This window comes from Saccopteryx bilineata, chromosome 2 (assembly GCF_036850765.1).
Source record: "Saccopteryx bilineata isolate mSacBil1 chromosome 2, mSacBil1_pri_phased_curated, whole genome shotgun sequence".
In the NCBI taxonomy this organism is placed as follows: domain Eukaryota; kingdom Metazoa; phylum Chordata; class Mammalia; order Chiroptera; family Emballonuridae; genus Saccopteryx; species Saccopteryx bilineata.
In genome coordinates this window covers 358,729,628-358,742,760 of record NC_089491.1, presented here as the reverse complement: position 1 = coordinate 358,742,760, position 13,133 = coordinate 358,729,628, and the positions used below count along the sequence as shown (strand labels likewise).

The 13,133-nt window shown below is 50.1% G+C and overlaps 1 protein-coding gene across 3 annotated transcripts in view; it reads right to left on the bottom strand.

Moving 5' to 3' along the window:
- Positions 1-11,879, bottom strand: part of ITGAE (integrin subunit alpha E) — a 71,361-nt gene extending 59,482 nt beyond the window's left edge. The window contains exon 1 of one of the 3 annotated variants that reach the window (XM_066262984.1): positions 11,692-11,879. In XM_066262984.1, the coding sequence (XP_066119081.1) occupies positions 11,692-11,725 (34 nt within the window). In that variant the 5' untranslated portion in view covers positions 11,726-11,879. The remainder of the gene's footprint in view (positions 1-11,691) is intronic. The other 2 variants (XM_066262982.1, XM_066262981.1) reach the window with 2 other exon arrangements.
- Positions 11,880-13,133: the final 1,254 nt, after the last annotated feature.

Sequence of the window (13,133 nt, the reverse complement as noted above, 5' to 3'; positions counted from 1 at the left end):
CCTGGCCGGTTGGCTCAGCGGTAGAGCGTCGGCCTGGCGTGTGGGGGACCCGGGTTCGATTCCCGGCCAGGGCACATAGGAGAAGCGCCCTTTTGCTTCTCCACCCCCTCCCCCTCCTTCCTCTCTGTCTCTCTCTTCCCCTCCCGCAGCCAAGGCTCCATTGGAGCAAGGATGGCCCGGGCGCTGGGGATGGCTCCTTGGCCTCTGCCCCAGGTGCTAGAGTGGCTCTGGTCGCGGCAGAGCGACCCCCCCCCCCCGGAGGGGCAGAGCATCGCCCCCTGGTGGGCAGAGCTTCGCCCCTGGTGGGCGTGCCGGGTGGATCCGGTCGGGCGCATGCGGGAGTCTGTCTGACTGTCTCTCCCCGTTTCCAGCTTCAGAAAAATACAAAAAAATAAAAATAAAAAAAAATAAATGGTGCTGAGTCACTTAGTTATCAATATTGAAAGAAAAATTAATTTTGACTCCTCTCTCACCTCATACACAAAAATTAATTCCTGTCTGACCTGTGGTGGCGCAGTGGATAAAGCATCAACCTGGAATGCTGAGGTCACCGGCTCAAATCCCTGGACTTGCTGGTCAAGGCACATACAAAAGCAACTACCATGAGTAGATGCTTCCCTCTTCCTTCTCTCCCTCTCTTCCTCTCTCTTTCTCTCTCTCTCTCTTCTCTCCAAAAATCAATAAATAAAATCTAAAAAAAAAAAAAATCCATTCCTGATGAATTGAAGATTTAAATGTGGATTTAGATGAACTATATATCTGAATATGAAAAATAAACTAATTTTTATTAGTTTTAAAAGAAAAGAAAGAAACTTGGGGAAGACAAATATTCATCAAACAGATAACAGAAAACATTAAACATGAAGACACAAATTGATAAATTAAACTTCATTAAAATTAAGAACTTTTGTTTATTAAAAGACACTATGGTAAGAGAATGAAAAGGCAAGCCAAAGAATGAGAGATGATATTTGCAACACAACTATAGAACAAGGGATTCACATCAGAATATGTAAAGAATTCCTACAAATCAATAAGAAAAAATCATGTAAGCTACACAAAAGGACTTTTCACAAAAGAGATGATCCAAATGGCCAGCAATCATATAAGTAGGTGCTCATTATGCTTCAGAGAAAGGCAAACTAAAACTGATACCACTTCACAACCACCAGAATGGTTAAAATGAAAAAGACAGTGCCAAGTGTTCATAATGGTGTGAAGTAATCAGAACTCACAACTACTGCTAGTGGGAGTGTAAACTGGTACAAGCCATTTAGGAAACTGTATGGCAATATCAATTCAAGCTAAACATATGCTTAACTTATGACCCAATAATTCAACTATAGGCATATTCCCAATAGAAATGTGTTCTTGAAAAGACATGTAAAAAAATGTTCATAACTTCATTGTTCATAATAACCCAAAGTGGAACAACTCAAATATGTATCAACAACAGAAAGGGTAAATAAATGGTGGTATATTCACCAATGGAATATTTTACAGCAATGAAAACTGCAACAAAGTGGATACATCTCATCAACACAATGTTGAGTGAAAGGCACCAGGAACAGCCCTGGCCGGATAGCTTGGTTGGCTAGAGGTTGCTGGTTCAATCCCTGGACAGGGCACATACAGCAACAGATCAATGTTTCTGTCTCCCTCTCTCTCTCCCTTGCCTTCTCTCTAAAATCAATAAAATAAACATTAAAAGAGAGAGAGAGAGGGAAAGTCACCAGGAACAAGATAGAATATCTTGTATAATTCCATTTACAGTTTGAAACAGACAAAACTAATGTACAGCAGCAATTTTCAACTAGTGAGCCACAAGAATTTCTAAGACATGCAGTACCTATTTCCCCTTACACTGTCAAATTAAAGAATGGCAACAGCCAACCCACCAATAGCCATCCAATGTGAATCAATCAAAGTTAGAACTATTTTTTTGTCAGGTCAGCAAAAAATATATATTTTTTTGGTGTGCTACAGAATTTCAGTAATTAGTTTATGTGTCCATGAGATGAAAAGGTTTGAAAATCACTGATCTTTGGGATTAGAAGTTAGTAGAGTAGTTACCCCTTGGGGATAAGGTAATGACAGGAGGGGGCCACAGCAGTACTTTCGGGATAGTTGGCAAGGTTTTGTTTCCTGAAATGGGTACCAATGGCATGCATTTGATTTAATTTGAAAATTCACTGATCTGTACTTGCCTATTTTTCCGTTACATATTATGCTTCAAAAAATGTTTACATTAGTCTGACCAGGCGGTGGCGCAGTGGATAGAGCGTTGGACTGGGATGTGGAAGGACTCAGGTTTGAGACCCTGAGGTTGTCAGCTTGAGCGCGGGTTCATCTGGTTTGAGCAAAGCTCACCAGCTTGGACCCAAGATCACTGGCAAAGGGTTACTCAGTCTGCTGAAGGCCCGCGGTCAAAGCACATATGAGAAAACAATCAATGAACAACTAAGGTATCGCAAGGAAAAACTGATGATTGATGCTTCCCATCTCTCTCCGTTCCTGTCTGTCTGTCCCTATCTGTCCCTCTCTCTGACTCTCTCTTTCTGTCTCTGTAAAAAAAAAAATGTTTACATTAAAAAATGATAATTGCAGCCCTGGCCGGTTGGCTCAGTGGTAGAGCATTGGCCTGGCATGAGGAAGTTCTGGGTTGATTCCCGGCCAGGGCACACAGGAGAAGCGCCCATCTGCTTCTCCACCCCTCCCCGTCTCCTTCCTCTCTGTCTCTGTCTTCCCCTCCCGCAGCCAAGGCTCCATTGGAGCAAAGATGGCCCAGGCGCTGAGGATGGCTCCATGACCTCTACCTCAGGTGCTAGAGTGGCTCTGGTCACAACAGAGCGATGCCCCCCCCATGGGCAGAGCATCGCCCCCTGGTGGGCATGCCGGATGGATCCTGGTCTGGCGCATGCGGGAGTCTGTCTGACTGCCTCCCCATTTCCGGCTTCAGAAAAATACAAAAAAAAAAAAGATAAAATGATAATCACAAGTGTTTGAAACACTGACTATATAAAGTTTCATGAATTCATAGTGATATTTAAGAGAGACAGAGAGAGAGAAACAATAGAAATAGAAATACTACATTGGTCATCACTGGAAGCAGTGAAGGAACCATCCCCTTATTCTACAGTCTATTAAACGGAAAGTATTAAGCAATTTTCTTGCCTTTCCTGTATGAACTGCATTTCAGGGTCATATGGTTGATGAGAAAGAGTTCTTCATGGAAAAATTATTACTAACGAATGTGGGAGGAATACTGAAATCATGAAACACAACTTTGCAAGCCATTATATAATAATCAACTCAGGCCATGATCATTAGTGGGTGAAACTACTAGATGAGTTTGGTAGAGCACTTTACAACTAGGCTGACACCCCCTAAGCCCCATAACTAATCTTGGAGTCCCCAGATGGGTCCCCAGGCATATGTGCCTCCTGATGTGACACCCTAGGAAGGACACAGGGGCCCAAGATTCTATATTTCTAACAAGTTCCCAAGTGACACCTATGCTGGGGGTCATTAGACCACATTTTGAGTAGCAAGTGTGTCAAATACTTCAGCAAAGGAAACAAAAAGGGGGAGGAAGATGCAAGAAGTAAGACAAATCCTCAGAATTGTTTACAGTATGCTTGCCAAAAGTCTAACCTGAATTTAATGAAGTCATTAACACTAACTTCCAGGTTTGGGGACTTGTAAGGGACAGAAGAACAAATCACACTAAGAGGAGGCAAACATGCAAATCTTGAATGAACTGGTCTATAAGAAGTGACTGAGTTCTGCAGGAAAGCAAGGAGTTGAAAAAACACACAAACCAAAAACTGGGCAAGGGAGCCGTTTGGATCTTGACTTGAACAAACTGTCATGGAAAGAGAGGAGGAAAAAAAGGAAAGAAAAAACAACATGAGTAAAACAAACAAATAACAAAAAAGGAAAAACAAAGAAAGACAGGACAATCTGAAGATGGACTGGGTATTAAATAATACCAAAAAATTGTTAATTTTATTAGGTGATAAAAATATTGCAGCTATATAAGAAAACATCCACACACATCAGAAATGTGTACTGAAGTATTTAGGGGTGAAAAGACTGATGTTTGGGACTTATTTTAAAACAATGCTTCTGAAACATTAATGTATCACCCAAGTATCCTGTTAAAATGCAGCTTCCACTTCAGTGGGTCAAGGAGCGGGGCAGAGATCATAGTCTAACAAGCTCCTCAGTGATGCTACGCCACTGGTCCCCAGACCAAAGTTAGAGTGGCAAGGTTTTAAAATGCTTTGGCAAAAGAAACAAAAAGGGACATTGAAATAAACACAGCAAGTGTAGCACACACTTAGTAACAGTGTCATCTGTATGATGTGTATATTAGGTTCATTATTGTTTCTTTACTTTTGTGCATGCTTAAAATTTTGTTATTAAAAACCAACCTTCCAGTCAGAGAAGACCAGTACCATATGATTTCACTCATACATGGAATTAATTGACAAAATGAACTAAGAAGCGAAATAGGGACAAACTCGTACACAGAGAACAAGCTGAGAGTTGCTGGGGCAGGAGGGTGGAGCTGCGTGAGGGATGTGAAGGGATAAAGCAAAAAGGACAAAAAAGAAAAATACCAATTTATGGACATGAACAACAGTGTGGTGATTGCCCAGGGCAGGGAAGGTAGAGGAGGGTCTAGGGCAGTGGTGGTCAGCCTGGTCCCTGCCGCCCACTAGTGGGCGTTCCAGCTTTCATGGTGGGCGGTAGCGGAGCAACCAGAGTATAACTAAAAAGATAGATTTAATTATAATAAGTTGTTTTATAAAGATTTATTCGGCCAAACTTAGCGAAAATCCGACATAAAGTACTTGGTAAGTAATTATTATTATATGCTTTAACTTGTTGTAACTCTGCTTTATAAATTTTATAAAGTAAAGTTACTTCCCTACTTTATAAATCACCATTACTGTGGAACCAGTGGACAGTTAGAAAATTTCACTACTAACAGAGATACAAAAGTGGGCGGTAGGTATAAAAAGGTTGACTACCCCTGATCTAGGGGGTTTAAATGGTGATGGATGGAGACTTGACTTGGGGGAAGAACACACAATACAGAGTCAGAGATTGTAGAATTGGGCACCTGAACCCTGTATACAGTAATTATGTTAACCAGTGTCATCCTAATAAATTCAATTAAAATTAAAAACAAAAACCAAAAAAAAACCCCAACCTTCTAAAGGCCCAAGGAGGAGGCGGAGTGTGAGCGGGCTGGGTGGAGGGCAGCACCTGCTCGCTCAGCCCCAGCCCCGCCCTGAGCCGGCACAGGTGGGCTCCTGCCCTTATTCTCTCCCTCTGGACCTCCACCTTACCCACAGTGATTTGTGGTGACTCACAAGACATGCAACACCCTAAAATAAAACTTGTTTTTAAAATAATGGGGCAGGTGGAATTTAAAAAAGAAAAAGGACAGAAGGAAAAGAATCATTAGAAAAAGAGGAAAAGGAGGGCCACCATCAAACCGGGAAGGCTGCTGAGAGCTGACCTGTGTGTCAGCGGGAGCCGGCACCTTCTACGCCGGCCGCCCACTTGTCTCTGAACACAGCGTGGGCACACAGCAGGCACTTCTTAAATTATTTGTTGAATAAGTGCACAAATAAGTGAACTTTCTGGAAGCCAGCAAAAGGATGAAAACAATCAGTTATGTCATTCACAGTCTCCACAAAATTGGGGGGGAAACCCCAAAACTCTTCTGGTGAAAGAAAATAATAGAAAACCAGGAAAAAAAATGTCCCTGAGGGTTCTCTTAGCAAGAATGTTGAATAAATTGGGACAGGGCAGAGTTAAAAAGAGAGAGAGAGAGGGAGAGAAAAGAAAGACTCTGAATGAACAAACCTGCACTCAAAGTTCTCCAGAGCGGTCACTGGAGTCCTCCCTGCCAGGGCCGGAAGTATGATGCAGACAGTGGAACCGCCACAAGCTCATCCCCTTTTGGGGGCCATGTGTCCCTTTGTAAATTTGACGAGAGCATCAGAACCCTCCCCAACCCCCTCCAGGGCACATTTGCACAAATCTTAGCCTCCCAAGTGCTCTGCTTTGAGACTGTCTCCTGACTTCTTCTTCATCCTCACCATGGACCTCCTCCCAGAAGCCTACCTGACCTCCAGAGCCCGCCTGGCCTGGCCACACTGCACCCCCACAAGCTTTTTCTCACCATCTGAAACCGCCCTACTTATCCCCAAGGGCGAAGACTGGGTGCCGTGGCAGAGCCTGATATAGTGGTCTCCCCTGGTTAGGTGTTGGATGCGTGAAAGGCACTCACAGACCCCCTGTGGCTACCGTGTACCCTCCAGGGCTCCAGATCAAGACCTCAAGTGGGAAAGGGGAAGCACTGTCCTCTATGCACACAAAATTTAGATAAAAGTGTCCACAGGGAACTTGGACTCAGGCTCCTCGGCCCGTTTAATGCCAAGCCCTGTGTTTTTTGGTCAGCTGGGCTGGGTAAGAGTGAATGTCAGCACACTGACAGGTGAGAACTCTGTATTGTCCGTGTAACTTAGACATAACTTCAAACCCCTGAGATAAGTCTAGTGTCCTCATCGGGCATTCGTGGCACCTCCCTGCCCAGCCCAGTGCCTCCTCTGCTAGGTCTGCTCCTGGTCACGTCCAGCTCCTCTCACCCCACTCCCTGATCACCACCTGCACACTTTCTGCCTCTGGGCCTTTGCACACACAGGCCCATGCTCCACATGCCTCCCTCACCACTCTCCCACCTCTGCTGCAAACTTGGGGGCCTTGCTCAGGCCCTTCCTGCCCCAGGGAGCGAATCCAGGTTCCTGGCCACAGTAGCTCACAAGCCCCTGAGCCCCCTCAGCCTGTGGTGTCTCTGGCTCTGACTAAATCCTGTCTGGGTCAGAGTGATCTGTGATTAAGTCTGTCTCCCCCAAACCGTGATCTGCTCTGAGTCATCCACAATAACCCCCACCATGGCCAGGCCCAGCTCAGCACAGGGCCTCTTCATCCCGGAAGAGGTGTCCTGGAAATGTCAGAGTGGGCCAGATTCCTGTTCCTCACCCCATGCGTCCCCCCTCCGTTTCCGCTTGTTCAGCCGAGGGAGGGACGCTGGTGCAGGATCCCTGAGGGCTGGCGGGGGAGCAGAGAGACAACCCCAGCTGCCCTCTCGGGCCACCTGCTGTCTTCCAGGCACCACGCTGTGTGCTGAGGCTCAGAGAGGCCGAGTGATTGCTCCTGGTCCACGGCTGACTGAAATATTTGTGTCTGGGGCCAGGTCTGCTTCATTCTAAAGCCTATTGAAAGCTTGAGGGATTGGTGATCAGAGAGCAGGGTCACAAATAACCCCCAGGACCTGGGCACGACTCCCTTGTGCTAGCAGCTCACTGAGACGGGGCAGGGCTCTGGTTGGGAGGGCTGGTAAGTAGGTCAGCGAGAACCTGTGTGGAGCGGGGCCTGCATGTGCTCAGCTTTCCCAGCCACCAGCCACCAGCCCCCAGCCCCTCCGTGCCTGAGGTCTGCCCAGGGGTAGGTCATCTTGCTGGAGCGGGCTCCCTCCAAGCCCCCTGACATTGTTTACTTAGCCTGTCTCTAGATTGGATAACCCTTCCCTTCCCACTTCCCACTGAGACTCAGAAAAAATAGCACCAGTCCCAGAGGAAGACAGTCCTGAGTTCAAATCTGGATTTTGTCACAGTTGCTGAAGGACCTTGAGCTTGTCACCGCCCCTCAGGTCCCCCACCCCCACCCTGTGATGCGCGCCGTGCAGATCTGACACTGAGCTGGGGCTCCGTGCCTGGGTGCGGATGTTAAGAGTTACGACCACAAGGGAGGGCCTAGCATTCTGACAGCCTCACCTTCCGTCTCTAGCCCCCCTCACAGACTGTCAGACACGAGAGCCCAGCTGAACCAGCGTCTGTCACCACACTACCCACAGGGCTGCCTCCCCACGCTGTTCCCAGCCACAGGGGCCCGCTGAGTCAGACTAAGACCCTCCCTCCATCCTGTCAGCCACCCTGCCTGCCCCCCCAGCCCCTTCTCTCCCCCACCACACTGGGCACTTTAAACACGCACTCACAGCACTGTTTCCGCTTCAGCAAACTGAGGCTCAGGGGCATGGTTTGCCCAAATTTATACAAGGAGCCAGCTGAAGAGCTGGGACTAGACTCAGGTGTCCTGACACCCTCTCAGAGCACCCAGGTAGGCCTTGGGGGAGAGAGGTTACCCCTCGGAGATGTCCGCAGAGCGCCTATCCGGTGGAGCGGCTCACCCCTCGGGCCATCCACCTTGTTATCCCCAAGGGAGCCTCAGTGTCTCAGTACCAAATCTCCATCGCCTGAGCCCCCAGCCCTCCCAAACCTTCGGTTTCCCTAACAATGGCCAACAGGTCCTGAGCACCTGCAAGCCAGGCACTGTGCTAAGCCGTTGCCGGTGGTCTAACTTTCCTCCCATTTCTCACAAGTGCCTCCTCCTTCGCACACTCACCTGCCCCAGCACCCCTGGACTGGACCAGGCAGCACCATCCTCGCTGGCTGGCCTCTCTGCCGCCCCTTTCTCCAGGACGCCATCTTCTACACAACAGGCCGGTCTCCCCGTCACTACCCCGCTCAGCAGCACCGTGGCTTCCCGCTGCCCCCAGGGCGAAGTCCAAGCTCCCTCAGGCTCACGCTCTGGACCTCTCCATCCTGGCCGCCCACATGCCCCATACACACCCTTCCGGGAAACTCCCTAGACACTGGGGGTGACTCCGGGTTCCCATAGGACCTCCACTCCTCACCTGGATTGCCCACAAATACTGCGCTTCTTTGACATTTTACTCTGCCTAAAATGCCCCTTCCCCCTTCCCCATGTGTGAGATCTGAAGGCATTGGGGGGGGGGGTCTGCCCCAGAGGTCTGTGTGTGTGCATGTGCACACCTGCCTTTTGTTCACACCAAGGCCCCAGGACAGGGATGCACCCCCACCCCAAGGCCCACTATGTCCTCCTTGTCAGAGTGGACAGCTTTCTGCTCCCATTCAAACCTCACCTGCATCTTCCTAAACACACTCCTCACAACCCATGCCTTTGTCCATACCGTTTTTCTTGCACAGAAAGCCCTCCTCCCAGTTCTTGCTAGAGATCTCCCCCATCCTCAGGGCCACTTGAGCTCCCCAGCTAGGACACTACAGCTCCCCAGCCCCAATGACCAAGGATTCCTACCAAACACTTGTACACAGGTCTGGGGTTGTGCCCCAGGCACAGCCAGGTCTGATGCCCTCTGACCCCCCACCTGGGCCTGACTGGACCCCAGGCCTCAGTCCGAAGTGGAGCGACAGGGGGGCAGGCCCTGGGCTCGGGCTCCTTCACCACGGCAAGGTTTTGCAGGCTGATAGCAGAGTTCCCTTCTCGATATGAGGGGATGTAGACGCAACCTCATAACCCAGGAGGAAAAGAGAGCGACTGTGGTCACAGAATGAGTCATGGATGAAGGCTGACCTGGGGCCAGCAGGCCACTGGGGACAAGAGTGAGATGAGGCTGGGGGGGAGGGCAGCTGCAGGGGTGCAGTGTCTGTGTATCTGCGCCCGACTCAAATCCTCCCTCAGTTATCTCGTTTGTGCCCAGGGATGAGGAGTGGACACCCCCAGAGTGGGTGGCCTGGGGAGAGTAGGTCAAGGTCAGGCCGGGAGCAGTTCTGGATTCTCTGTAGCCTCGGGAGGTCCCGCTAGGTACAGGACTCAGGGCGCTGGGCCTGGGCTCACAGTCTGAAAAGGTTCTTCCCACCCTCTCCGGCACCTCGTCACCCTGACTTTCCCCAATCCTCAAGACTCAGTTTCCCGTGCTCCTGGAAGCTGTTAGTCCATCCAGTCTCAGGACCCGAGTTTGCAGAACTGTCAGTTTCATTTCTCCCGCTCAACTTTTGTAACTGCTGGGACCCTGCTCCCACATCCTTCCCCATGACTTAGCCAAGTCGTGCCCTAAGTAATCTCATGGCAAGCCCGTTCCTTGCTCTCTGCTGTCCATCAGCATGGGGAGTGCCTGGCCTCAGAAGGGATTAGATAAATGTCATCTGGATTAACATATCTGAAAAAGGTGTGCTCGGGTAATGGCCAGTCTTCCAGAGTCCACAGGAGACAAATAAGCAGGAGCCAAGAGTGATATTGGGGTTAGTGCCCCAGGCCATGGGGTACTCTAGGGCTGGGAGACAGGACAGAGGCCTGGGCTGGACCCTCATATTTACTAATACTTGCTTGTAACCCTGTACAGTCACTGCCCATCTGGGCCTCAGTCAACTCCTCCACACTGGGAGACTGTGAACCCAGATCTACGCATCTTCTATGAAGCCACCAGCTATAAAAGGAGACCCTCTCCACATACCTTATGCAACTGAAAATAAAAGTAAGTTTAAACCATAAAATGAGGAACAGAAAGCTTAACGAAGTTCTGACATTTCCCTGACAACTGTTTTTGTAGTATCATATATTAAAACGTATCCCAAAATATATGTCACTGGTCCCCTGCCCGGGTTTGGCCTGCCTCCTGGTGATCTGGCACCACATTGGACGCTAATCCTGAGTCCCCCACCTGGCATGGACTCAGCACTCAGACATTGCTGCTCAGTTGCTGGCCCTGGCCCATCCTTCTGGGAGAACTCACTCTGCCAGGAGTCTTCTTTTTTCAATTGATTTTGAGAGAGAGAGAGTGTGTGTGTATAAGGGGGGAAGGGGGGTTGGGGGAGGAGAGAGAGAAGCATCAACTTGTAGTTGCTTCACTTCAATTGTTTGCTGAATGCTAATCATTACTTGACCAGGGGACTCAAGTCAAGCCAGTGATCTCTTGCTCAAGCCAGCAAACTTGGGCTTCAAGCCAGTGACCTTGGTATCATGTCAATGACCCCACGCTCAAGCCAGGGACCCTGTGCTCAAGCCAAATGGCCCGTGCTGAAGCCAGCAATTGACCTCAGCATTCCAGGTCAATTCTCTACTTACTGCACCAGCACTGGTCAGGCTCCCGTAGGAATCTTGAAACTACTTCTGCCTGATGTCCATCTCATTCTTCTGTCAAGCTTCTGACCACAGTAGGAGACCTCAGACCTTAGCAAGCCTGCCCCGATCACCAGGCAGAACCACCCTGGCCTCACACTGGATCTGAGCAGCCTCTAAGGACTGGTCGATGTGCTCAATCCCTCCCCTCCGTCCTCGTGGGAAGGTGCAGGCTCACGGCTTGGCTTGCCCTAAGTGACTTCCATGGGAGGTTTAAAGGTCAGAATGGGACCCCCAGGCAGTAGGAAGAGGAAGTGGCCCTCTCTACCACACATACAGATTCTCCAACTGGACCCCAACATCAGGAACAGTAAGCTGGCTCCCCCAGTGTATTCACCCTTTACCAGACACATGCCCCCAGTTTCTCGCCAATGCTCCTCAGAGGGTCCTCACTCTCATCAGCTAAACCCCTGGTCTATAGAAGGGTGCTCTGCTCTGGGAATGGGTGTGCACCACCAGCCTCCACTATGAGAACAAACTCAACACAGAACTGAGGACCTGCCCAACCTGCCCACCAGAGTGGGTGCCAGGGTAGAGGGTCCGGCTGGCTGGAGAACGACCAGGGTGGCAGAGCTCTGACCTCTGGCTCTGAGCCCATCAGACAGACAACAGAAAGACAAGGCTGTGCCGAGGGCACAGCAGCCCCTCTGGGCGGGGGCGAGGCTGACTTACTGGTCATGCAGAGCACAGTGTGGAAGAGCCACATCCTAGTTGAAGCAGAGGCAGCGGAGTGGGCCCGGCCTGCTCAGCTTCCCCTCAGCTGTGGCAGCAGGAGGCGGGGACAGCGCACACACACAGCAAGGACCCACAAGCTGACAGCCACTTTGAAGTACACACAGACACTCCCGCTTGCATGCAGCTGGCTTCATGGCTTCCTCAGCAGTTGTGGGCCGAGTCCCGGGAGCTTAGAATCGTGTGTCACCCTGTCCATCACCTGTATTTTCGTGGAATGGTGAGCTGAGGCCTAGAAACACAGCTGTGGATGTCCTCGGCCATGAGCAGTATTCATCAGTTGCTGTTTATCATCCATGTGGGTCCCAGCCCCCCCCCCCCCCGCCCAGACACCTCAGCCCCCCCCCCAGCCAAGGTCTCCCTCCCACAGGCAGTGCCTCCACAGCCAGAGACCTGGCTCCTGCCCTGGCCCTGCACTCGAAGCCCTGAGGCTGCAGAGGGCCAGGTGCGGGGAGCGTCCAGGGCATGCTGAAACCACTCCCTCCAGTCAGCTCTGGCTGATACCAGGAATGATTCAATAGAGCTCGAGCTACCAGAACAGCAGCAGAAGTAAAATTCCACAAATCGTTCAGCATATTGTGATCCAACCCAGCATCCCAGAGGACACAATGCCAACAGTCTAGTCATACTTAAATAACTTCACGATTTGCCAGAGTTCCTGTGTGACTGCATCTGTCGCAGAAGGAAGTTTCTCTCACACTCCTGTGTCCCAGACTGTTGGAGTGCAGAGCGGCGCTGTCCCACAGAACCCTGCGATGTCCCACATCTGCACAGTCCAGCACGGTCGCCAGCAGCTGCGGGTGGCAACCGAGCCCTTGACATGTCACCAGTGCAACTGAGGAAATGAATTTTATTTATTTATTTATTGATTGATTGTATTTTTCTGAAGCTGGAAACGGGAGAGACAGTCAGACAGACTCCCGCATGCGCCCGACCAGGATCCACCGGCACACCCACCAGGGGGAGATGCTCTGCCCTTCCGGGGCATTGCTCTGCCACGACCAGAGCCACTCTAGCGCCTGGGGCAGAGGCCAAGGAGCCATCCCCAGCGCCCGGGCCATCTTTGCTCCAATGGAGCCTCAGCTGCGGGAGGGGAAGAGAGAGACAGAGAGGAAGGGGGGGTGGAGAAGTTAATGGGCGCTCCTCCTATGTGCCCTGCCCGGGAATCGAACCTGGGTCCCCCGCACGCCAGGCCAACGCTCTACCGCTGAGCCAACCGGCCAGGGCCTGAGGAAATGAATTTTAAATTTGAGTTTTAATTTATTTACATTAAAAAAGGAGGGTTCTGTGTCTCTCTCACAGAAGTGTCTACATATCCAGGAAGAGTAACTCTGAAGTGTTAATATGTGTTAGAACACAGAAAACAATGGGGTTGACTTAAT